This window comes from Lissotriton vulgaris, chromosome 3_1, assembly GCF_964263255.1.
Source record: "Lissotriton vulgaris chromosome 3_1, aLisVul1.2, whole genome shotgun sequence".
NCBI lineage: Eukaryota > Metazoa > Chordata > Amphibia > Caudata > Salamandridae > Lissotriton > Lissotriton vulgaris.
Window position 1 is genome coordinate 1,505,501,124 of NC_141689.1, and position 27,370 is coordinate 1,505,528,493.

Genomic DNA, 27,370 nt, shown 5'->3' on the forward strand with positions numbered 1-27,370 from the left:
AATACGCCACATGTTTGCTGCTTGGGATGCAGTTCTTTTCCCTGATGCGTCAAGTAGCTTAGACTCTTTATCTGGTGGGTGAGATTCACCTGATGTTTGTGAGTTTGCCCTTTTGCGTGCGTTGGAAACTACAAGAGAGTCTAGTGGTACTGGGCCTTTAATATATGCTGGGTCTGAAGGGGCAGCTTTATATTTCTTCTCTATTCGAGGGTTAATGACCAGAGTTCTGACTGGGTCCTTGAAGACTTCAGGAGCATGCTTAATGACTCCTTTAAGCATTGGTAAAATGGATGAAGACTTTTGTGCATTATCAAAGGTATCCATTAGGAAGTATTCATCAACAGGGTCTGTATGCATGTCTACCCCATGATATTGCGCAGCCCTGTGTATCAACTGATTGAAACCCATAGTCTCTTCTGGTGGGGAAGGCCTTGATGGGTATATGTCATCCTGAGGGTCATGTGGGACGTCTGGGGTGTTCTAATCATCCCACGGGTCAGGTGAGCCTGGAGGAATAGATGGATCATCTACGTTACCCCCTATATCATCCCTTGTCATCATCTAGTACGATAGTGGACGTAGGGGAGTGTTGTGGTATGGGAGCATGTGGAGATGGAATAGATGGAGAAGGGGAAGGAAGTCTTACATGAGAGGTAGCTATGTCCTTTTTCTTTGCATGAGGAGCTGGTGCTGGTGTATCCAATGGTCACTTTTTTAAGCCAAAGTTAGTTGACCAGTGATTGGATCTTTAACCATAATCTTTTGTGCAGGGTCTGGATGAAATAAGTCCTCTGCAGGAGGCAGATTAAGTACGGAAGGAGGTTTCAGCACCGAAGCGGTTTCTTAAGATTTTTTGGCAATGTGTTTAATCGGAGAAGCCGTCTTTTTCGGCTACAATGATTTTTTCGGTTCCGGTGGTCTTTTTGAATCCGAAGCGGGTTTGCTTGGTTCCAACCTGGGTTTAGGTGCCGAAGGAGTAACAGTATGCTTCAGCGCCGATGGTGTGGATGTTGGAGTGGCCGGTGTTGTCGTCTTTTTCGGTGCCGGTAGGTGTGCGCCGGCACCGTGGGAAGGTCGACTCGAGCCAGAGTCGCCTGAAGGCTTAGCTAGCTTCTTACCTGAAGATGGGGGGAGTAGAAGCAGTGTGTCAGTGTGACCGGGGCCTTCTTTGGGTGTGTCGAGGAAGGGTCAGGTCGACTGTCTCACTTACGACCTGCTGTGCCAGAGTGATGTCCTTGACTTCGGAATCTTCTGCCTCGGAGTTGCTGATGACGTCATGTTCTGGGACGTTGACGCTTTCTTCAAAGATGCAGTCTGGAATCGGAGCTGAAGATAGAGCCATTGTTCTTCTAGCTCTTCGGTCCCGGATAGTCTTTTTGGAGCGGAAGGAGGCACAAGCGGAACAGTCTCTGGCCTTGTGCTCCGGGGAGAGGCAAAGGTTACACACTTCATGAAGGTCGGTGTGGGGAAACTCCGACCCATATTGCAGACACTTTTTAAATGGCGTCCTTTCCATGAGCTGAAGTCGAGGCCTAGTTAGGCCCGAAGGCCATCGACGATGACCAGAATCAAAATCTTCGGTGTGGAGTAGCGTCGACTGGAAAAGCGTTCAAAACTAATTTCTGTTAGTTGGTGAGGATTGCGCGCCGAAGGAAATCGGTTCCAACACGGAGTGCTGGAAACACATCCGAGCCCGGTGGCAGAAAAAAACAAACTGAGGATGGAGCCGATGCCCATGCGCAGTATCATCCAAAGGAAGAGTCACCTATCCTGTGACTTCCAAAGACTTTCCTACAACAAAACAAACTGCAAACATCTGGGCCCAACACTAGGTGGCCATCTATGCACAGTGTGTAATCTGCAGCTCATATGCCTCGAACATACAGTTACAGTTAGCTCAGCAATGCAGAACAGCAACACATTGGGGGGTCACTGGTGGTGGGAGGATTGAATACCTGGCAGCAGGGTTGGGGGATGGAGGCTTGGCACACTCATACGTCCCATGGAGTCCCAATTAAGTAATATCCTGAGGGTCGTGACGTGGAACGTGAACAGCCTTGGCAACGAAATTAAACGCACCATAGTTGTGCAGTACCTTTGAAGACATGCCCTAGATTTAGTCCTCCTAAGGGAGACGCACCCGAAGGGTAATCACTAAGTTACTTGACAGATTTGGGTACATTCTTCTCGCACATGCAGGCTTCACCTCCAATCCTAGAGGGACAGCCGTCCTTATTAAAACATCAATACCCTTTATCCCAGGTTGCACTGGCAGGACTGCCTGGGCAGACATGTGGTGCCAACTGGCACATGGGAGGGTCGGACGTTCAATATATGTTCAATGTATATTCCATCAAGGATGCATGCGGAGACCTTTCTGGCACTTATCGCTCTCCTGCTGGACATTGCTCCTGGGGTCCTCATACTCTGGGGTGACATGAATGCCACAATGGATCCAGAGATGGACAGAATGTCTGGATCAAGTTGTGGAGTTCACCCAGAACCACAGAAGGCCTTCACAGACACACTGGTTCTGACAGATCTCTGGTGCGAACATAACCCTGTAGCGCAACCATGCACTTACCAGTCGGTTGCCTATGGCAGTTACTCTCAATTAGACCATATTTTATACTCGTTTAACACATGCTGGCCTGTTCCAGGGAGCAGTGCACAAGGCACCGGGCATAGGAGACCACTTCCCGGTGGAGGGTGGCTACAAGGCCCTACAGGAGACACCACCCTACCTCCCAGAATAGAGACTGGTACCTAAATGATCAAACACTCCTGGATAAAATCCAGAAACAGACAAATCTGTATTTTGAGAGTGAGGGCTCAGTAGATTCTGACATTACTCACTGGGAGGCTTTTAAGGCCAGTATAAGGGGTCACCCACAGGCACTGATAGGTGTGGAAAAGGAGGAAAGACAACTAAAGAGCAAAGAACTTGAAAACGAGATTGCTGTGCTGGAATCACAGGTGTTACAGAAGGGACTGCCTGACTCCCTTGGGTCATGAAACAAAAAGAACTTGGATACCTGGATGAAAACAAAGCCCGAGAACATGCGATAGCGATGCAGCTTTAGTTATACGATATTGGGGACAAAGCAAACAAATTGATAGCTTGGCTTGAAAAGAGACAAAGGGAGAACTGGGTCCACAAACAAGAAATCTGTAGGACCGGCGCTCTCAACCGGAACAGATGCAGCAGAGGCATTTGCGGCCTTCTATGGGATGCTATATGCTTTGACCTGCGCAGACTGGAGCAGATTGCACTGAGCTTTTAAGCGGTCTCACTCTTCCTGTGCCGCCTGAGCAAGACAGGATGGAACAGGACTAGACAGTCTAAGAAATAGAAGGGGCTATCCGAGACTTGCCGGTGGAACTGTACCAGGGTCTAGCTGCCAATGCTCAATATGTTTCAGGCTGCTGCGGAGGGGTGCCTAGCTACTGACCAGCAGTTGGCAACAATCGTGGTTATCCTCAAAAAAGTCAAACCCCTAGAGGAGTTTAGTTCGTACAGACCCATATCTCTGCTGAACTTAGAAGCTAAGGTGCTGGCGAAAGCCTTGGCAAATAGAGTACAAACAGTAATAGTCTGTGGTTCATCCTGAATGGAACGTGTTCGTTCCAATTTTTCCCCATGGCCGCTCTCGCATGACAAAGATGTCCTCTTGCGCATGGAAAGCTAGCACATTACCCAGATGGCTGACATCTTCCTGGAGGGTACCTTTGTAGTCTATGAGACAGTATCCACCAGAGATAATTTTTCCACCATTAATGCACTTATATTCTACTGGCTTCGTGTACTCTGCAAAGATAAATACTCAACATTTCCACAAATCCCAGCCCTAAGTCCTTGGTTCTGCTACACAGCACCCTCAACTCCAGGCATCTAGTGACCAAGCTTTCTACTATTATGCAATGCGAGACCCCCAACTGCAACTCTTCCCCGCAAGTACAAAGCATAGCGGGAAACAGACTTTGAAGTCGCAGTCTCAGATGACGAATGGTTTTAGTACAGCAGCCAGATAGTAGGGATTTCCCCCAATGACAGACTTTGATTACTACATTTTAAATATCTGCATCGCATTTACCATACACCCGTCCATCTTACACTAAGAACAGACTCTTGTTGTGCAAGGTGTGGGGCAATGGAGGGAGACTATCATTGCTTGGTTCCGCACATGCTGCTTTTTGTGAAGAAGCGCTCCGTATATTGTCTGATATGGAAGGTCCTACTCTTGCTCCCTCACCAAAAGTGCCCCTGCTAGGCTGCGCCAGGTTTGTGGAACGGGTCATCAGGCAGTTTATCTCTATGACCCTCCTTCGGGCCAAACTATGTGCAGCTTGAGTGTGAGGTAGAGTGCTCACCTACTGTTCAGAGACAGCTTAAGAGTGATCTATTGCAATGAGCAACTAGAACTTTACTACTACACAATTCCCTGGCACTTCGCCCAAGCAACATTTGAGGCCCTTAGCAGGCCTATTTGCTCATGCATGAGGTGCTCAATTGGGACCTATGGTTGATTAATGTGCAGACAATGCCTAGGAGAACCTATGCTGTGCCTAGAGGGTCGAGCAATCGCCAGCCAACACTTCTTGGACTATTATGTTGATACAGGACTGTTACTTCCTGGAACCCTCTACGTGTCGGTAGGTGCAGGCTGGATATCTATCTGTGCTTTACGACATGGGGGCGATGCAAATGGATTAGGACCCATTCAACTGTTTTTTTGTTGGTTTCGGATACAATGCACATTATTAATTTTAAATAAATTAAAAGCTGCTCTGGTTGTGCGTTACTTGTACAACTGGTCACTGCACTGTTATTTCTACATGCCGAACTTTGTGTTATTCTGCTCTTGCAGTTTGCAGAGCTGGATTAATATACTGAGTCTGTAATTTGCAGCTGATGAGTGTTTGGAAGTAGCAAGATGAAAGTATTTTATTTTCCACCTTATAACACAATTCATCTCAGCTTTTCCAAGGCACTACTTACTTGTTCCCAGTCTCTTACCAGGCTCTGTTGTGTGTGGTCAATTTGTTGCTCACTTACCCTTATTACTCTTGGCTCGTAGGTGCAGAGGAGCCCAAGCATGGCTGATGGGGGTGCAGTGTGAACACGTGCAGGCAGAACCAGTGCCTAGTGAGCCTGATTTGGGTGTGCAGTGTGAGAGCTGTGTTGCTCTAGTCGACTTCTGAGCACGTGTGGTTGACTTTGTAAAGAGCATCGCTATGGGGCATGTGTAGAGCACAGCACACGATGTACATGCTGTAGTGGGCAGGGCACTGAAGGCAAGCAAAACTTAGATGATAATGGCTGGAAGGATGCCAAGAGGGAGGGAGTACATGGTCATTCAGGTTGTGCAGAGCATGGGAAAAAACTGTGGCAGGCGCAGGACAAATTCTTTTTAGTAGCATTAATACTGAAGACATTCTAATATTGATGCAGGATTCTTGTACTTACAGAGGATGCTTGCCTTCCAATAGATCGAGAACATATTACAACCATGCTACTCAAAAGTAGGATCGTAAATTAATGCATCATGGCAATAGCTCCTTTTTTTGCCCAAACTTTGATTTTAGAACAAAAGCGCTGTAAACCGTTTTTCTAATTATTTATTCAATCTATATTTCAGAATACATTTTCATGAGAGGTGAAGAAATCCACAGATTTAGAGTTGCTGATCCTTCCTAATAAACAAGACTTTAATTTCAAACTTTGATTTAATGAAGGTGTGTTCAAAAGATCAAGTCGTCCTTGGCAAAGAATACAAGTGCTGCTGTTCAAGTCCAACTCCAGGTTACTTACAGTACCAGGACACTTCGAATGCTAAAGGAGAGAAAAGAAATGTGTTTAGAGGTTGGTCTTAGATTGATTATATTTTACATACAGCGCTGCATTTCTAAAAGGACAGGAGTATTTCTGGAGCCTCTATCATTTGCCAGACTATTCTCCCCTTCCTTAGTAGAATACCAGGCTTAGAAGGATAAGTATTTACCGTCGCCTTATCTGGAAGAGACTATCTAATCGCAGATTCGCTTCCTTAGAATATCCCCCCAAATGCCAAACTGGATCTCGAACATCTGGAGCAAAACTGCATGCCGGGAATTGGTCTTAATAGTATCCGCGCCACCCTGGGGCACTGACATCAGTTTCCTTTGTGACCATTTTTGAGCCAAAATTACAGAGCCACGGTAAAACCAATGTACCCGAGATGACTAGTGTGCAGAATCTAGCAGGATCTTTTGGTGGGAGAACCCAGTTCACAGAGCAGGGAGGAACGGTGAAGAATCAGCAGTAAGATCGAGTCTCTACCAGACAAGGCATACTGAAGGTAAGTAACTTGTCCATTTGATACAGACTTCTAACCTTAGAATAGATACCCAGTAATACATTCCTGGAGATGGAGCTAAGAATTGGCTAGACCAAAAACTCCTGGAGGACCGAACAGGCAAAATGCCAGTCATGCCAGACCTGGCTGTCAAGGCAATAGTGTTTGGTAAATGTGTGCAGTGACGACTACGTGACTGCCCGACATATGTCCAGGGCAAAGACCCACCCCCCGTGTTAACACAGTAGTGGCAGCCTTTTCCCTGCTGGAGTGGGCATGCAGCTCTTTGGCGGTTGTTTCTTCGCCAGTGCGTAGCAGATTTTGATACAAAGGCCAATCCACTGGGAGATGGTGCACTTTTCACCAGCCTTGTTCTTTTCTGCCCTGGCAAATCCAATAACCAAGAGCTGCACGACCACCCTAAGGGGGAGGGGGTGAGGCGGGCGCCTGTGCATTCAATGTGAAAGGAGAGATCTCGTTTAGGTCCTAAGCAATGGAGTCATTCTTCATTGGAAGTATGGGGCGGGGCATCAAAAGCAGCTCGCTGACCCTTCTGGTCGATGTAATGGCCACCAGAAAACCAGTCTTGATAGTAAGGACAAACATGCTGAGGTTCAAAAGAAGTACACATTAGAAACATCAATAGAAGGTTTAGATCCCAATGAAGCACAACAAATTTGGTAGGAGAAAAACTATGCTGTAAGCCTTCTAGGAAACTAGCAATGAAGAGTGACAAAGAGGGATGGTTGCTCCGCAACTGGAGGAAGGCAGAGATGGCCAACAAAACGTTGGACAGAGCCACGGTAAGGCCTTGCTGGGCAAGGGAAACTATGAATAACAAATCCTCAGACAGAGGTACTGAAAAAGGGACCACCTGGCATGTGGAACATCTTGAACATATAGAGAGTAAGGAATTTCGTCCTTGGATGCTGGACGGGGAATACTCCTGATCCCCTGGTCAATCTTGATAAAGAACAATTGAAGGAGTATCACCCGATGAGTGAGATGAAGGCTTTTCCAGACTAGGAAACACTGTTCCTTTGTTAGTAAACCCCTCACTCACCACCTAGTGGTGACTTGATTCATCATCGGGGCCCACCCAAGTGGCCTAGCGTCACTTGGGTGTGCTTCAACACCTGAGTTGCAGTGGAGCAGGTAGTGAGGTGTGGGTTGCAGACAAAAAAAGTGTGATTGTTAAAATTGTCCTGGTTAATACTTTGTATAGGATTTAATAAAAAAGTAACTGGACAATATTAAAAAATAAAGGCGAGATACTGGGAGGGGAGTTACGACCTACGTATCTCTGCTATGTGTTGGTCAACATGTTTCTACCATTTGGGGTGATCCCCGGTATTCTTCAGGACCTTAGGTATACCATGCTGAAGCGTACACTCACGATAGGAGCACGCTCCCACCCCATAAGTAGACACGCCCTCTACTCATGAAGGCACTTTTTCCAGTCACCACCATGGAAAGCAAGTATAACTGCACGTATTAAGCACCTAATTTCTGCGCTTCGTTACAGGATAGTAATCACTTCCTTTACTTCTCTTCCTTCCTTAGGTTTTTGTTGGCACCCTACATTCTAGGAGTGTCTTCCCAGAGGAATATTTTTTCATCTGGATGACCAAGGATTTAGGACAGGGTGCGTCTTTTAGGGGACCCACACCTCCCACTTCCTTGTTTTGGTCCTGAAGAATACCGGGGATCACCCCAAATGGTAGAAACATGTTGACCAACACATAGCAGAGATACGTAGGTCGTAACTCCCCTCCCAGTATCTCACCTTTATTTTTTAATATTGTCCAGTTACTTTTTTATTAAATCCTATACAAAGTATTAACCAGGACAATTTTAACACTCACTTTTTTTGTCTGCAACCCACACCTCACTCCTTCAATTGTTCTTTATGTGGAACATCTTGCCATAAAAGTCTCCTAACTGTAGGCGTAAATAGACCCAAGACACCTGGCTGCCAAAATAACATCAGACTTCGGGGGAAGGTTAAACACTCAACTATCACTGCTCATTCTCCATGCATGATGTTGAAGAGGGGGCAGGTTTGTGTGCAGCACCCTTCCCTGTTGCTGTGACTGGAGATCATCCCGAAAGTGCAGCCTGATTGAAGTTTTGTTCCCAGTCGGTCCCAATCTTGAGGACTCTGGAAGAAGTGGAATCGGCAGAAAGGCGTTCAGGAGTCCTGAACTCCACTTGAGATTAAATGAGTCTCTGAGCAAGAGTCGCCTTGGATACTCTAATGTAAAGAAGCAACGACATTGCGTGTTCTTGGCGGTGGCAAGCAGATAGTCAGGGCTCTCCTCAATCTAGAAAAAAGTGAGGACCACCTCCAGAAGCAGATGCCATTCTTGGTCAACCAGGCAGCTCCAGTTGAGCTTGTCCGCCCTGGATTTAAAAAAGCACACCAGGTGTCAACCATGAAAATGTCCCGTCACTCCAGCGCATTCCAGAGACGATGAGCCTCTTGGTTTGGCTACAAGAACCCCACCTGCCTGGTATGTTGCAATACCACATGGCGGTTGTGTTGTTCATGAACACCCGAACCAGCCTCCCTTTGATGGATGGGAGAACGCTTTCAGTACCAGACGGATCGCTCTAAGCTCCAACAGAGCTGGGACTCCCGCCAGAGATCCATTAGTGATACAAGTCATCACTGTGGGATCTGGGTGGGGAAGGAACCGAGGTCTGCTGCTGACCCAATTGTGGTTCGTAAACCATTACTGCTGGTCTTTTGCAGTACCCACTGACATATAAGCCAGGTCAGATAGATAACCCTGATGCTGCGTCCACTGGGACTAGAGGTCTCACTGTAGAGCCCACATATGCCAATGGGCATGGTTCCCCTGCAGGAGGGCATGAGGCCCAGCAGCCTCAGAGTCTGTCTCATCAAAATACAGGATAAGAGGCTGAAACATTAGTATCAAAACCTGAATATCCCACAATCACCGTTTCGGAGGATAGGTCCAAAACAGCACTGTGTCCAGTAAGGATCTGATGAAAGGGAACATCTGAGATGGAGTCAGGTACGAGGTCAGACAATTGCCTGTGGTGATCCCGCCTTCAAAAGCCAGTTGTTGAAGTAGTTGAAGAACGGAACCTGATCTCCGCAGGTGTGCTTCAACCACCTTCAACACCTTAGTAAACACCTGAGGGGCGCTTGTGAGGCTAAATGGGAGCACAGAGAACTGACCGTGCAAACAACCCACCAGAAACCGCAGGTAATGTCTGTGGGCAGGCTGGACGGGGATATGAAAATAGGCGTCCTGCATGTCAAATGCTTCCAGACAGTCTGTGGGATCCAGGGCTGACTAAGCCTGATCCAACATGACTATTTTTAACTTTTTTTTCCCCAGAGTAAATAATTCAGAGGGTTCAGGTCGAAGGTAGGACAGAGGCCTCCATCCTTCAGTACCAAAAAGTAGCAGGAGTAACACCCACACTCACTCACTCTGTGGCCCCCTTGACCAAGAGGGCCTGCACTTCCTGGCAGAGTAAAGCAAGATGGTCCTCAGCCAGCAGTTCTTGGGATGATGGCAAGAGGTGGGGGCCCACGTATGGTTGGGCATACTGCTGGCGCACTATCTGGAGCACCCATCGGTCCAATGTGATGCCGGATCATTGGGACAGCTGATATCTGATCCTGCCTCCCACTGGGTGTACGTTCTGGGTGGAGGGAACACTAAAAGGTTAGGAGGTTGCAACGGCCAGAAAAATGTAGGACCAGGTAGCTCACTGGATATGGTTCCCATATCCTCTTGTGGCTTAGCTGCCCTTTCTCCGAAAGTACTGAGGTCGGCTGTTGTACCAGGTAGTGCTGGTACTGTGGAAGAACAAGATTGCCGCTGCCATGGCCAGGAAAAAAGGACTGTTGTGGCAGAGTTGAAATGGAGAGGCTCAAAAATAGGGAGTTGACCCTGCATTCACAAAAGAGCTAGGGTGCCACATCAGCCTTCTAATCGAACAAGAGGGACCCATCAAAAGGGCATGTCAATCAAGGACAACTGAACATCCCCCAAGAACCAAGTGGGCTGTAACCAAGCATGACAGTGAAGCACCATTGTAGAGGCTATGGCTCTCCCAAGTGTGTGTGGTGTCCAGTCCAAAACGTGTGGCAAATGTAGCTGCCTCCCTGACATCCAGCAAAGCCTCATTGAGAATGGCAGGGCCCTCCTGGTTAGCAACGGGAAGCAGCTTCATGATATAATCCCACAACGCCTGGGAAAAGAGGCCCATGAGGCATGCAGTGTTCACTGACTGCAATGCATGGCTGGTAGAAGAAAAGATCTTTATCCAGCCTCTTGGATTCCCCGTATGTTGGTGTGGTGAAGAACACGCTTGGGTTGATTTTGCCAGTCGAGACTTGAACCACCAGGCTCACCAGTGATGGACGCTGGAAAAGGAAGGCTGGGTACCATGGCAGGGACGATGCGGTTGCAGGGTTTAGCCCAGGCCAGCAGAAAAGTGTCGGTAAGCCATTATTAAAGGGCAACAATGGTTCATGGGCACCTGGCCCTGCCTGAAGCACCTTGGTCATGACATTCGACTTGATCTAGACAGCGAAAATCTATAGTTCAAGGACCTCTGCTGCCCTGCACATCACTGTGGCAAATGATACACCTTCCTCCAAGGCCTGACCAAGAAGGGACAACAGGTCGGTGTCCGGTGAGTCATCTAGGCCACTGGCATCTCCCAGCTCTTCATACCAGTTTTTCATCAGCAGGATCCTCCTCCAAAAGACCATACACCATCTCATCACACCATGGGGGTCAAAGGGTGACTGTAGAGGAGGAAAGTCCAGGGTTTGGCAGGGATGGTGTTTGTGCTGGGCTCTGCATCACACATCCCAAGTTTGACGTCAGGAAAGAGAATGGGCTCATCAAAGGGCACAGTGATAGGGATTAGAATGGAGCAGGGGTAGGCGGTGGCACTCTAAGCGTCGTCCCATATCCAGGGCAGAATCCTGAAGGTCCAGCTGGCGTCGAGGGTAAACCCAGACAGTAACCCAGCCGAGGCACTTCGCAGCTCAATGGTGCCTAAAGGAGCACCAGAGGAAGTCAGGGTCACAAAGATGGCATTGTTAAATTCCAGTAACTGGGCAGGTGTTGAAAAACTCCAGGTAATGCAGGGCGGGCCCAGACGTCAGCTCTGCAGATCGAGTGAAGGAGCAAGACCTTGAAGCATGAGGTTGAACGTGTGAAGCTGACCACTTCTTGTGCTCCTTAGACTTACTAGACTTCAACAAGGAGGTCCTGGATCTTGAAACGGATAGCAGGCAGGAATGACTGGCACCGAAGGCAAACCAATTGGGGATCCAACACAGACATCTGACTGACACTTCCCACAAGGCTTGAAACCAGAGGGGTTTGGCATGTCCCTAGCACACTGAGAAAGTTAAAGTAAAATATTAAACAAAACGTCAAAATAAGTTGACCAAAAAGTGGTTGAGCTAGCTCTCTAGATCTGCGCTCTTGGTCCACAAAGAAAGGAACTGATGTCAGCGCATCGGAGTGGCACTCATGAAGGCACCGCAATGTTACTTCAGATGCAGAGCCAATCACCACCACCTAGGGGTGCGCAGAAGTACTGCTAAAGATTTTCCAAATTGTCAGATGCCAGGGGGATTTTCTAAGGTGAGGAATCAGTTGTTAGAAGTTCCTAGCAGATTTAATATTTCAACCAGTTTACTAAACACAGTATTCAACAAATGACCAGCCCACATCCTACAAGGCAGTATGCATTAGAGAAAATAAAATATTTTGGGATCCCTCCAAAATAAAACATGCAAGATCAACAAACGTGCATTTGTGAACCAGACAAATCAGTTATCTAATGAAGAAAGATTATCTGAATTCATGAAGCAGATGCTGCACACATTCCATTGTTTTAAATAATATTGTATAAATACATTTACACATACATAAATAAATGTAAGACATTAGTTTAGGCCTGACCACGTCCAAATACTAGATAAATGTAAGCTCGTGACAAATGCGCAAAAAATTAACTGTTCATTTTTATTTTTTTAATCTGTAGTTTTGAGGGAAAAAGTAAGCACACTTAGTGATTCAGAAATGCGTGGAACCGACTTTAGAAGCAACTATTCTCTAAATGTTTGTGTCCCAGCGCCTGTAGGAATTTTAGCCCACTTCTCTTCACTGCTTTTAGGCCCAATCACAGGATCTAAATAAGATAGAGCTCTGACAATTTAATTATCCATTTGAAAATGCTGATTCTTTGGTATTTCAGCTGCTTAGTCAGATTTACTGGCATGAGTGACTACCCTGTTGCATGGTCCAATGTTAGCTTTACTTTTAAGTGTTGAATGGATTGTCTCACATTTAGTAAACCTCCGAGGCCTTTTACTGGATTATGGTATTATGATGCAGGGGGAATAATCATTCAATCTGGCACCATGAGATTACATGCATTGTGTGAATTTTAATAACATTAGGAATCGGTGGTAAGACCCACTAAAATTGAAATCCCACCCCAACTGAATGAATCCTCCAGATAGCGTCTGAGGGATAGTAATGCACATGTGCGATATCAAGCTTGACAAAGATAAACCATCAACGTTTCCCCACTTAGAGAAAAATCTGATCCACAACCTACTCCTGAAGAGATCTCTGTGAATTATGTAATCTTGCTCATAGAATCCATCCTTACAGTGCATGAAACCAAGAATTGCAGATCTAGTGCACCATCTGTGTTGCACTGGTTGAGACTGTACCACATTGACACTAACAATATTCACACTAAGCACCACAGTCGTCTGTAAGCACAGGACTGTTCTTCACAGAGTGAAGAGCACCTGGCACTTAGACAAAAATGAACTTCGGAATACCAAAAGGTAAATTGCATTCCTTCTCAAGTTCATTATGTGTGCCTTTCTTGAGTGAACCTCTACCGAATGTAGATTCTGGGAGGGCTACTACCCATACAGATTCTTGCTTAATGTCTCCGAGTTGGTTACACCATTACTAAGATTCTTGCTGAATTGACTCCACTGTGCCCAAATACCACACAATGCAGGAATCTATGTTTAGCTTTGCCTGGCTAACCAAATTATAGCTGCCCACTAGAATGCTCTCGTCCATGAATGGCTCACTGTATTGAGGCGTTGGCTACACTTGTCTAGGGGAGAAAGGTTCCTCTAAGACTGCCAAATAATTGTAGCAAATGGCTGGAATCAGCAAAGATTCTTTAACTCAGTGATAAAATGACCCTCTGAAGAAAGTTCCATGCGATTCACAGGAAGACTCCTGCTGCTTCTGGTATTTCACTAGCCAGCAGTCTAAATACAGGAGGCTCATGCACACCTTGTTGGGACAGATTAACATTTACTATCCCCTTGGTGAACACCCTCAGAACTGAAGTAAGGTCAAAAGGTAGAGCATCAAATTGTAAATATTTTCCCCTGCCACACCCCAGATGGCAAATAGGACAGCAGCAAACAAAGGTGAAATGAGTTGTGCTGTTTCAGTGACACATTCAATCATGCTCCCAATGTCTGAAGAGTCTAGGCAAAGATCACCATCTCATGCTTCGGGTTCTTTAGAAATTTGTTCAGAAATGGGGTTTCAGTAGAAGCCAAATACCTCCATCTATCTTGTTGACCAGTAAGTACCTACAGTAACAACCTTTCCCAGTTCGCTTGATGAAACACTTCAAGACAAATGGGAAAGGTAATGCACTCTGTTGTGATAGAGGGTGGTAATAAGGTCATTCAAAGCTCGTCAAGTTGTGTGTGTGCGCACAATAGTATTGCGTTCTGATCCTAAGCGTTAAGTCGAATAATAAGTTGTGCCTTCCCCGTCTGGGAGAGGCGACCTCTTTGTGCACTACAGATGGTCCATGGTCAGGGACAGTAATTCAATATTATATGAATTCCATTAGGAAATTCAGTACTTCTAGATTCGAATGTGGATTCTTCAGATTATACTTCATTTGACTGACATAAATTCCATTAAGCAATACAGAATGCTTCAACGATCAATTGCAATCGCATGGTTCTAGATGAATAAATTGGTCTATCACAATGTACTGATAAGCCAGATGTAGGTTTAGTTAAGCCCGACTTGCTACATTCTATCACACGGGTGACTTGCGAACTCACGTACTTTTGAGTGCATTTACACGTGTTGATTATGATCATATATCTTTAGGGTATGTACACCAACTTGTTTATCCTCACTAATTGTTTTTGTTTTTCAGAACAAGTTACACCCTGAAGAAGGGACCAGCCCGAAATTCATTGCGGATTGATACATTTTGGTAATTCATTTATCTAGAACCATGGGACATTACAATGTATCGTTGAAGCATTATGTATTGCTGAATGGAATTTATGATGCCATTCAAATGAAGTAAAATTTGAAGTATCAACATTCAAATCTAGAAGTGTTTAATATCCAAAAGGAATTGATTTAACATTGAATTACCACCAGGGACCTTCGGTAGTGAACAAAGGGGATGCCTCTCCCACACAGGAACGGAGCCACTTATTTACACTTTCAAGACCTCATTCAACACTACACTATCCAATTCCCTCTTCAACATGCCTGTATTAGGGAAGAGATGGGGAAGTGGTGAAAGGTTTATTGAAAATGCAGGGTGGTATCCAGATTCTATGATTAGCTGGACCCAGTTGTCCAAGATGATCTCCATCCAACTCTTGAGGTATCCAAACTTCATAACAAGAACAAGCCAAAATGCAAGGGCTTTCTTGAGGATAGGCTGCTGAATATATTTAAAATTCAGATATGGAGTTCTTCCACTGCAAAGCTTTAAGTGCAAATGGGCAGTAACTAACTTCTGTTCTATCACTAATATTTGCCCATTATGCTTACTTGAGAAAGAAGCAAAAGCTCGGTTTTTCTCTGTATTGGTTATGTGCATCTATGCAGGAGGAGGATAGTCTTTATAAGCAGTATGCTAAACTGGACTCGGCACAGAATGAGATTTTTTAAATCATATGCCAGCAGCCAGAATTAGTGTTTCAAGATTACTAATGTCATTGATGTGCATGGGAAGGAAAACATGTTTATTATGATTGATCTTATCTATTTAAACAGGACATTTTATATTGTTTAAAATTTGTATTAATTACTCTTTAAACTGAATATGTAAATTAATTATATAATTTACCGACGTGTCTGCTAAAGAATAACACTTAGTTACAGTTCATGTAGGCTCTTTATCTCGGTTTAGAAAAAGGACAATGCATAGGCAGGCTTTTGGGTGAAAAAAGTTGAACATACTTAGAGGTAAAATGGACACTCGAGAACCTGGTGTGTGAGGGGCGTGGCCAACTGCTGACGGGATTAGCCGCACGGTAGCAGAGCTCTTTTGCGCCACTCCTGAAATGTCAGTTTAACTCCATTCGCCCCGGACGAGTTTCCTCTTCGAGGGTACGACTTAAGTTGGCTGTTGCTCTGCGAGCAGTTGACGAATTTGATGAAAAACCAGCGCATGTAAGCAGTGTAACGACAGTCTACAGATAGCCAGAGATGTGGCTCAGCAGGTTGGTGGACACAGGGCAAACAGCGTGGGTTTGGTGTCGGCTGAGACCAACTCCTTGATCCGCCATTTTGGAGCCTTGAGACGGAAGCCCCAGCATTGTGACAATCTGATCTGTTGCTCTTGACCCTGTGGTGATCTGTGCCTCGCTTGCCCCCCGGATTTTGTGTGCGGTCCCGTGGACAGGCGGGGCGGCTACCGCCTGACTAAAGTGGGTACCCCAGAGGAGTGAGTAGCGTGAACGCTGGAGGAGTGAATAACCGGCGGGTCCGCTCCAATTGGCGGCCGAACACTGCTGCCCCTCTCGTGTGGGGGGTACAGAGTGCGCCAGACTATGATCAGCAGGAGGGGCCTGAACAAAGGAAAACCAGGACTGTCTAGAAGGGGTCACACTGTGCCCTGCCGACTATTAGAACACCTGGTCCTCTCGCTAATACGCCATTTAGTGAGGCCCGGTCCTGGGGACAGATAACGGGGGAAACACTGACCTGCAAGTTGGTGGCATTATCCGGCCCAAGTCACACTACTATTGATAAAGTCGTTTAAACATTGTGCAGTGGTAGACATCGTGGGGTCCTCTGCGCCGCTGTGGACAGCTTACGGTGGCGATATGGACTTGTGGACTGGGGTGTGCCACTCGCCAAACCAGACAGGCCGAGTGGAAGGCTCCACCGCAGGTGGCGGTGAGTAACTGTTGCATCCCTACTCTGCACTACGGCCCCTGGGACGGAGAGAGCATGGCAACAGGACAAAGCGGCAGAACCGCAACACAAGCCAAATTAGCAAAATTTGCATGGCAAAAGCACCAGGAAGACCGGGGAGAGGCCGCAGCCCAGGGCGAGACCTCTGAGCCCACAAACAAAAAGACATCCTCGAGGCTATCACTACAATACGGAATGACACAGTCGCAGCGGAGGCGGCCCTGATTCGGGAGGCTAGGAGGAAAATGGCGGAGAGGGTGAGCACAGTGGAGAACACCTCCACAGAACTGGTCACTGATACCACCCTCCTAAAAAGACAGGTGACCGAACTGCGCACCTCTCAGGAAGCAATGGCTCTACAACTGGACAAATATGAAGGCAGAATGCGGCGCAACAACGTCTGTATTCTTGGTGCTCTGGAGCAAGCAGAGGGGCAAGCTGCTGATCTATTCGTGGAAGAGCTAGTTCTCAAGCACCTTCAGCCACGAGGCCTGTCTAAATTATTTTCCATTGAAAGAGCTAAACGTGTCCCGGGGGTAGGCTGAAACCAGGCGCCCCCCCTCGCCCCCCCGCCTGACCTGAAAATGGCAAGGTCACGTTTTTCCAGGTTTTTTTCGGAGGGTCCAGAAACAGCGTTGCAGTTTCCTGGAAAGGAAGTTAAAAGGGCCCTCGGAGACCAGGAGATCAAATACGCCATGTTTCCTGCAAAACTTCGAGTGGAATCGAACAGCAAACTGTGGTTCTTCACTAGGCCTGAGGATGCTAGGGAATGGCTCGATGGCTGGCACACGGTTGGTAAGAAACCGCTTAAGGCCACATCCGCTGCTGATTGAACTGGTGACAGCAAAGACGCTCCTCTCCACACTCCGACTCGGTGGGGCTTTGAGAGTCTATGAACACTGCTCTACGGAAGGAGACTGTTGGGTAATCTTCTGGTCTTAAACACCCAACCGGGTAACTTTGAGCCATGTCAACTGTATTGCTCGTCCATTGAACTTGCTTAATGATTCAGATGTCCTTTTAGTTTAGTTAGCTGTTTCTGGCGATTGTTTAAGGATCTTGCTCTTTAATTGATGTATATTCAATAACTTATGTTTCGCCTTGGGGGCCGCTTTGGCCGGGACGGCCTGTGAACATTTTATAAGGTTGTCTTAGGGAGTGGGGTTGTTCACGTTCCCGAAGTTACGCAAGGGTGGGCGACAGGCACTCTGCATGTTGGTGGTGGCAGGCGGTTTTAGTCCCGCTGTGGAGGGAGGAGGGTGGGGGATTCAGTTTGGGCAGGGGGGGGGTGTTTTGGATCTGTTGGGTTTTTTTGTTTCATGAATCAGTGCGTTGCAACACTTGGAATACTGGCAACATGTTTGGTCCCAGTGTCTTCAGTATTTGTGAAGTCTCTCAAAGTGGTCTTTGGCAATTTAGTGATTTATGTTTTGTTGCGACGGGGACTCCGGAGAAATCCCAAGAGAAGGCCCATCCGAAGATGTATTTTTACTACTGAAAGGCTCTAATGGCGCCAGGTCAGGAACTTCAAGTGTCCACTTGGAACATTATGGCCTGGGGGACAAAATCAAAAGGGGCATTGTCTTACACTATGTCAAACAACAAGAATTTGCCATTATAATGCTTCGAGACACATTTAATAGGCTCCCCCCACTGCTGAAAGAGTTATTTCGCCACCTTAGGATGGAGACATCACTCATGATCTGCTAGCACCTTCGGCTGAGCTCATCCGCTCTGGCGTTCAGAGAACCAGCCAGATGCTGAACCACCAAGGAAATTACCTGCTGCTCCAGCCAAGTCCAGAGATGCAAAGCCTCTTGACACAGGGTCCATGACCCCACCCTGCCTGGATTGTTGCAGTACACAAGGTGGTCGGGTTGTCTGAACACCTGAACTAGCCTCCCCTTGGTAGACGGGAAAAAGGTTTTTAGTGCCAGCCAGATCGCATGAAACTCCAACAGGTTTATATGGAACCGGGCCTCCACCGGAGACCATAGTCCTCTGATCTCCACCTCTCACAGATAGCCGCCCCATCCCAGAAGGGACACATCCATCACTACTCTGAGGTTTGGATCAGGAAGGGAGAGGGGTCTTCCTCTGACCCAATTGCGGTTTGATAGCCATCACTGCAGGTCTCTCGTAGTACCCTCAGAGATCTAGACCAGGTTGGGTGAGTTTTCCTCAATGCTGCGCCCATTGGAACTTCAGGTCCCAAAGCAGAGCCTGCGCCATCTGGCATGGTATACAAGAAGGATGCATAAGGTCATGAGGCCCAACAGCATCAGTCACTCCAGGATAGAGGCTGAAATACTGGTATCATAGCCCAAATATCCTGGACTCACGGCTCAGGAGGATAAGCCTGTAACTGCACCGTGGCCAGAAATGCTCTGATTAAAGGGAGCGTCTGAGAGGGAGTCAGGTGTGACTTTGGCATGTTGATAGTCAACCCCAGCGAATGCAAGAGGCTCGCCATAGTCTGGAGATGGGTGAGGACTGCTTGGGGCGAGCCGCCTTCACAACCTGTCGTCGAGATCGGGGGAAGACTGAAACCCCCGATTTCTGCAGATGAGCTGCAACCACCATCACCTTTGTGAACACAGGCGGGGCACTGGTGAGGCCACAGGTGAGCACAGCAAACTAAAAATGCTCCTGGCCCACTTTAAACCGCAGGCAGCAACGATGGGCCAACAGGACGGGAATGTGGAATAGGCGCCCTACAAATGCAACGCTACCATCCAGTTTCCCGGGTCTAGGGCAGACAGTACCTGAGCCAGAGTGAGCATCCTTAATTTCTCATGCTTAAGGAAGTAGTTGAGGGCTCCGAGGTAGAGGATAGGACGGAGGTCTCAGTCCTTCTTTGGAACCAGGGAATAAGAGGGAATTGCAACCACAGCCTATTTCTGGCTTGGGAACCCTCTCCAACGTACCCTTGGCCAAGAGAGCCTTGTCTTATTCAAGGAGTAGACTGACATGATCCTCCATCAGCAGGTCAAGAGTTGGAGGCATAGAGGGAGGGGTAGTCTTGAATGGGAGGGAGTATCCCCTTCTGACTATCTGCAACACCCACCTGTCCGAGGTGACGTCACGCCAGTGGTGGAGGTGATGGTGTACACTGCCACCCACTGGATGCTCGTGATCCCAAAGGACCAAACGAGGAAGGTTTTGTGGTGGGGGGGGGGGGCAATTGTTCTATTTACAGGAGCCCCTGTGCTGGGTTTGGACCAGGTGGCCAGAAGAACATCCGTCAAGGTCTCGTTAAAAGGCAGCAAGGGTTGCGTCCAACCCCAAACCTTCAGAAAGGGGCTGGTTAGACTGTATGAAGCTGTACGCCTCAGTTGGTGCCGGCCTTGGCGGACAACAGACCAGCTCTGTATAGTCAGGAATGAGGATAGGGGAGGTGCCACCGGCAGGCACTGGAGACCTTGTTTCGTACACGGCACCAGGGTAAGGCCAGGAATGTGATGCTGGGGCCAGAGCCGAAGGCGCGGGACCCATGAGATCTCCTTCACTTGGGCCTGTAGGATCGAAGGCACGCCGGCAGTGGCAGGCCGCGCAAACAGCGCACATGGTGTGGTAAAATTCCTTGAGTTGGGCGTGGTTGCTCCTGTCCCCAGGGAAGGAGATGCGAAGTCAAGCCACTTTCCAGCTCCATTGAACGGAGCCTAGAACGCAGAGGCTACTCACTCGCTGCGTGGCGGATGGGGTGAAGTCGAATAACGCTTCAACTTCTTGTGCTTCTGTGGTGCCTCTTACCCAAGGACTTAGAGCCCACTGAGCTATGCTCGGACCTTCCTCTTGACAGAGACCGGGAGAGAGATAGATGAGGCGACCTCCGCGGTGCGTGCCGGCCGAGAGAAGCTTCAGGGACCGCTCCCCCAAAGCCTTCAGCGCCATGGCCTGCAATCTGAATATAACTGTCATAGTCGCACTCCAGGTACCAAAGACCGTGTGGGTGGCGATCCATTACAGACATGGCACTGTGACAGGCGCCACACAGCTTGAACCCCTAAGTCTTCCTACTGGACATCCTAACATCAAAAGGAGTCGACAAAAGGTCCAAAAAAAGTGTCAAAAAGTGATAGGGGGTAGCTCTCTTTAACGGATCAGCGCGGTCTGGCGGAGAAAGAAAAGAACAGACGTCTGCGCATATGGACATGACAAAGACGATGCCTACGACGTCACGTGGAGTTGTCCGATGCCACCTACCAGCACGCAGGTGTACTGCAATCAAAAACTTCCGGATCCAGCCTGACGCCTGGAAGTTCAAAGGTAAGGAATCTGCAGCCATATTTCTATCAAATTGTTTTTTACTGTAATTGCTTTGTCCTCCACACATTTGTTGGATCTGTTAATTCAATGTAGTACAATGACTGAAGCACAATAGTGTGAGCAAAAACATGGTGCTGTATGAAACTGTCCAAAACAGCAGCAAGATGCAAAACTGAACACCCTTACAATAAGATACAATAACATGAGCTGAAACAGCAGTTCTGAGTGGGCTCAAAGCCTTCAGCGCCATGGTCCACAATCAGAGTACAACTTTGTGTTGTAGTCGCACTCAACAAAAGACGTTAACCTGGCACTGTGTGGTCCCCACAGGGTGACATAGCATTTACTGGATCAAGTATGAAACCTTGGTGCAGTGACTACGATTGGAAGGGTGACACGTTGGCATCCAGTTGATGTGGTGCAAGTAGTGTCCCTAAACATGTATGATGTGCTGCTATATCTTAGGGACGTGTCGAGGGACGTAGCCCCCATTTAGGCACTTTACATGACTGAGCGGGTAGTGGGTGAAATGGGGGAAATCATGTTTCGCAGCTTAATTGCGATGATACCCCGCATATAATACATCTGGTTGGAGAGCCATTGACATGGGCATCAGTAGCGGTTCTGTATCTTGGAGTTAGTCTTCTTACTCTCAGCAAGATCTATTTGAAGGCAATCTGCAACAGGTGGTATTGGCATTCAAGTCTCAAACGCTGTTTTGGCAGTGGTTACCACTAGCTCCAGCTGGTGGAGTTGCTCTCAAAGATGGTTGTTCTTCCCTGGCTACTGCTTTACTTTCTAAATGTCCTGTTAGTTCCCAAACAGCAATTCTTTGTTGATTTAGACTAGGGTATCTGCTTTTGGATAACAGAAGACGTAGGGTGGCCTTAAACAAGCTACAGTTATCTATTGGGAGTGGCGGGCTAGGGCTGATGACTTTTGATCTTATTATCTAGCTGCGCAGCTTCAATGGATGGCAAGATGGGTATTGGGAAGCAATCTTTATGAAACTAGTACAGGAGATGTTTCCCATGCCACTGCATGTAATCCAACAGTTTGTTCATCCCACCGTTAAGTTACAGCGCTCGAGGACGCATGTGTGGATAGATTGGAGTTACTTCACAAGAGTCCTCCAGCCCACAAGTTGTACACTTTCCTGTTCCTTGGCCATGCCACTTCAGGGTCTACCTGGTACCTTAGGTTGCTGTGGTTGACGTAGAACCACCCACCCATTCAATAACGCTTACACTGCACTCCATGGGAAAAAGACGACACCTTATCACATGGTTTTAGAGTGATTAGGGAACATATTGGTGATCTCACTAACTGAACTCTGGCAGGAACAGGAGGAGGATCTGGGGCTACCCTTACACAATGCAGAATGGATACAGGCACTTTAATCTTCTCAAGTAATCTCCAGAAACGCAGGATTTAAAAATATTCAATTTATGTTCCTCCATGTGGCTTACCTCACACCATCCCAGATGGAACTAGGTTTCCAACAGCCAGTCTTAGCTGTCCCAGATGTCGAGCACATTTAGCAGACTTTAAACACATGCTTTGGTCATGCACAAATATAGCCGGATTCTGGCATTCTATAAACGTATGGTCCATTGTCAGAGTTCAAAACACTCAATTCATGGGAAGCAACAGCATTGGGCATATTTCCCAGGAGGAAGAGTCATAGGGTGAAGGTGTGCTTTGCTAATTTAGCCCTTCTTTTAGGAGAGCGCCGCCTGACCATGCATTGGCGGGTGCAGCGGACCCAGTCATTCGCCCAGCGGTGTAGGGATTTGCAACGTTGGGGTGATGCGGCCAGTTCTTTACACTGGGAAGAAGCCCATAGAATCAGGAAACACCCCATTGCAACAGCTTGGGACACCATGCTAATGGAATTCAAAGTACTTACAGCTAAGAAGCCCCCCTGCCCATAATGCATCCTAAAGTACTCTTTCCAGTGGGTGGTTACCCTCCTTCCCATGTTACCCCTCCCATCTGCTCAACTGCCTATCCATGCGAAATGCTTGTGCACGCCTTTGTTTTCCACCTTCAAGTTGAAATTCGATAAGTTAGTAGTTTCTAATCCCGTTTACAAAAAAGGTGTAATGTGAACCAGGCTCAGTAAAATAGAAGACTAAAATCTTTAGGATAAAAGAGGCTCGATATTAGGATATAACCCTCTTTACTTGTGTTTAATTCCATAGCATTTGTAAATTGTGAAGTGATGTCTATTGAACTGAATTATTGTGTAAAACATTGATTAATCGAAAAACCTAATAAAAACCATTTGAAATCTAACAGAGGGATGGGCTTACACAACACCTATTCTCCTGTGGAGCCTTTTTAATCAAAATGAACTAAGAAAAATGTTAAAATGGTCTTTGAGAGATGGTTACCAGATCCTTGCTGGCACAATATGAATTTACTATGTTTCGCGATTATGATGAAAAACCCAAAATTAAATGGAAAATCGGAAGAGGTGTGCTGGCTGGCACTGCAGCTGGGATTGTTGAGGCAGAGCAGCACAGCAGCTGGGGTTCAGGGGGTGAGCCACCAGCCTCATGCTCCTTGGCATGTGCCTGGCCAAGAGTCTGGATTCTGAGCTTGCCAACTTGTGCAACAGCTGCCAGTCCAAGACCCATGTCGGACAACTTTTCACTTGCTTTTTCTGTGATCCGAGTGAGTGTCTTTGTCCTGCTGCTTCCAGCAGGCTGACATTGGGAGCCATCAACCTTAAAAAAAAAAAAAAATTGTCAGAAGAGCCCCAGTCACAATCCAGGGTAGCACTGCCTTGATGGGGCTAGTGAGTAACTCATGCACAGAGGGCTGGGACAGGACTTCCAGCTAGCGGATGGTGATCATCTTCTCCCGGCCACCGCAGGATGTAGGAGGAAGCTGCATCAACTGTCAATACCTTATCTGTCACGGAAGAGGAGGGCTGGTGAAGAAATTGACCGGGGTGGGGAGAAAGTTGCCAAATGTCTTCAGAGCTCACCTGCCAGTGCCTTACTCAGCAAATTACAGCTAGCACTCAGTAGGAGGCTCACATTTGACTTCGATTTTAAACATCCAATGATTTTGGTGCAAACTAAGTGCAGAACGTTTTTATTTCCCTCAAACGCATCACTATTACTCCCCACGTGAAGTGCTTCGGGATAATTCATGCATTATTTTCCCACACTATTTCACATGCCAGGTTGAACTTTAATTGCTTTTAAGTATTCCGCAGCGTAATTAAGAAAAAACATTACACTAGTCTATTTCAAACTATGCTAGAGCACCATAGATGTCAAGAAAAATACACTGCAGACAAGAAATTGTGCTCAAATTTTATGAGAAAGGAGGGAAGTAGAGGGGGTAAATTGGTTTTCAGGCTTTTATATATCATGTATTGTAACTAAGGGGAGAGGTGTACGGCTAGAGTGCATTGCAGAGGCATATGTTTTTGATTCTTATGCATACATTTATAGTTACGAGTGTTATTGCCGGGAAGGCTGCGTATTTATGAAAAAGACAATTTGTTCAAACACGTTTGAGGAAGGTAGAGACAATGGACCTAAGCAAGAAGGGAGTGAAGGCAAAATGGTGAAGGCCAGAACCTGTGGGCAGGAGGAGTGGGTGTGATAGGTTTGAGTGGGGAATAAGCTGGTAGAGCAAAGGAGCACTTTACTGATACAACACAATCCAGTATAGCAACTTCAAGGTAAAAGCAACGTGGACCCAGGTGCAAAGAAAATTGTTGCCAACTGGTCAAAGCCACTTTGAAGCAAGATGAATTATAAAGCTTGAATACTAAAGCATTTAGCAACCGTCACCAGTATTTTAAGACTCTTTGCCGATTCTTGCACTATAAAAAGGGACACTGATAAAACCATTACAAACGAATGCTTCTCTCATCCCACAAAGTTGCATTCATACTCAAGGCACGGAAAGGTCACTTGCATAACAAAGGCGAGTTATTTAACATCAAAATACTAACAATGGCAGGACTGCTTTTTTCTGCCAAACAGAAAGGGGTAATTTGTGCAATAGATCGACAGCCAGTGCGGTTATGTTTTGTGTACACACATTAATGACGTTAACGTACCTTTCCCCCTTATGCATAAGTTCAAATGCCTCATTGACTTGAGCGAACGGCAGGGTGTGTGTCACAAATTCGTCTACTTTAATTTTCTTTGCCATATATTCACTCACGAGTTTTGGGACACTCTCCACACTCTTCCAACCTACAGAAGATAGGAAAAAACACAGTAAGCAGCCAATACAAGAAAGAGAATGCATGAGGAGGGGATGAGACTGGTGGCTTCAAGTCAACTGGGGCTACAGCAATGCACGCTGGTAGACAAACGTCAATAGTTTATGGAGCACAGGCTAAAGATCAGTGAACCACCATATTCACGGGGGGGGGGGGGGCGGCAGGCAGCTGAGTCCTTCTACCCACAAGTGTGCCATATGATGCATGAGAAGACTGGTTCCTGGCTCATCCACAGTTCCATAATGGCTCTTTTCTAACCAGATGCAGCAGGCAGACTGTGAGCCAATGGGCTGTCTGCAACTAAGATCTAATGATATACGAACACACCAATCCTCACCTATCCTCAGCTCTCAGTGCTCATCACTGGTTTTCTGCCCTACTTTGCTGCAGATTGCTGTTATTATTGGTAGTCCGCTCCACCAATTTACAGGTCCAGCAGTGTCAATACTCTGATCGTGGCTACAAACAGACTGAAGAGGCCTTTTCCTCACATGTTTCTTCCCATCGCAATCAATCCAACCTCAATCTGTGTTTGGCCTGTATGTGTCTCTGCACCAGAGCGTAAGATGGCAGCAATTGCCTACGAAAGGATGTACCCGCCTGAAAATAAACCTGAAGCATGTGGCTTCGTCAATGCTAGGTTATCTTACAACTGAACATACTGTGCTGTTCTGCACCTTTACAACCCCAATTAAGTTCAGGTATGATTCGGATCCAGTTCTACAAAAAATAAAATGAAGCCATCAAAAATATACATACATACTGGGAAATGGAGGACACAAACAACTAAAATTACCTCCAAAGGCAGTGCCTTTCCATGTGCGTCCAGTGACAAGTTGAAAGGGCCTGGTAGAAATCTCTTGCCCGGATGCAGCAACTCCTACCACCACGCTGGTCCCCCATCCTTTGTGGCAGGCTTCCAGAGCAGCTCGCTTTTGCAGACAAACAAATAAAATACATTAACTGTGCTTAAGTGTATGCACACATTTTTTGCAGTTTGTTTATTTACACTATGTTACTTTGTAAAGTGTCAGCAAGGCAGAGATGCATTTCATAAGGCGAAGTCCTGCATGGGGGCGGCTCAAAGGTCATAGTTTAGGAGGGATGGGCTTGGTGCAAAAATGAGGGGAGACAGCTGAAATCTAGGATGGAAAAAGAGGGGACTGAGAAGCTTGCTGGTGGGAAAGGAAAAGATGTTCTACATGAAGGTAGGCTTTCAAGAGTATGGTCCCCTGAGCCCCCTCCTGTTGCATTATGCAGCAGTAATGTCTATCAATCAACGAGGAGGCGAGACAAGCAAGCAGTTTGTGCACCTTATCTCTTTGTAACAAAACAAAAAACAAAAATACACAATATTACTTAAGTAAAGGCTGTTTCTTTGAGAAGCTCAATTCCAAAGGGGCTAACCTGTGCATTATGAGAACCACATACAAGGCATACTTATTGCAAGACTGAGACAAGTTTCAAAAATCGGGTAAAATCAAAGTATCAAAAAAACAAAATGCATAACATTTTTTGCTTGAAACTGGAAGTATAAAAAAAAATATATATAGGAGAATGTAAAATGGTGAAAAAAGACCTGGCTAAATTAGCAAATCAAGTTAATCACAGAAAATTAGATTACAATAACAAGCCATTCTGATGTATTTGTCAGCTCTTCAGGAGTTTGCCTTGCAGTATCCTTTTCAACGTACATGGGGATCAGATTAAGAGTATACAGTAGGGACGGAATGAATGTTTTTTTCCCCATTTAACAGAGTATCGAAAAAAACGGCAACTGCATAAAAAAGTGATGCGGTCACCCTTGCTGCTCAATATGGACTACCGCTGGAAAAAACAGGGCAGACTGAAAAAATAGAAGGCAGATGCAAAGGATGAGTGAGGCATGGGCACTAGCGGGAGGGATGGTGTTGGTAAGGATATATGTAATGAATAAGGAAGAGGGATTTCCAACACAGACCTGACTGCATTGCTCTAGGTCTTCTATTGGCCAGCCGGGCACACAAAATAGCTGTATCATTTCAGGCTATTTCAGTTTGGAGAGGAAATCTATTTTTCTCCAGATTGATGGGGGAGAGTACGGGGGGGGGGGGGAGGGCTAGGAATTCAAATATAGAAAAAAATAACAGGAAAAAGGTTGTTCACTTTGACACCCAACATACCACGACATGACAAACCGTTATCAAACAGCAAAAATGTTAAGTGATGCATATCAGCTTTAACAATATCCTGAAGTGTACTGCAGCAGCCTTTGCAGTACGAGGCAAGGGAAG

The 27,370-nt window shown here is 46.6% G+C and overlaps 1 protein-coding gene across 1 annotated transcript in view; it reads right to left on the minus strand.

Moving 5' to 3' along the window:
* Positions 1-5,605: 5,605 nt before the first annotated feature.
* Positions 5,606-27,370, minus strand: part of LOC147728078 (alcohol dehydrogenase class-3) — a 181,029-nt gene continuing 159,264 nt past the window's right edge. The window contains exons 7-9 of the mRNA XM_086961962.1: positions 25,894-26,029; positions 24,930-25,068; positions 5,606-5,833 (exon numbers count right to left, since the gene is read on the minus strand). Coding sequence (XP_086818088.1) covers positions 5,809-5,833; positions 24,930-25,068; positions 25,894-26,029 — 300 coding nt within the window. The 3' untranslated portion in view covers positions 5,606-5,808. The remainder of the gene's footprint in view (positions 5,834-24,929; positions 25,069-25,893; positions 26,030-27,370) is intronic.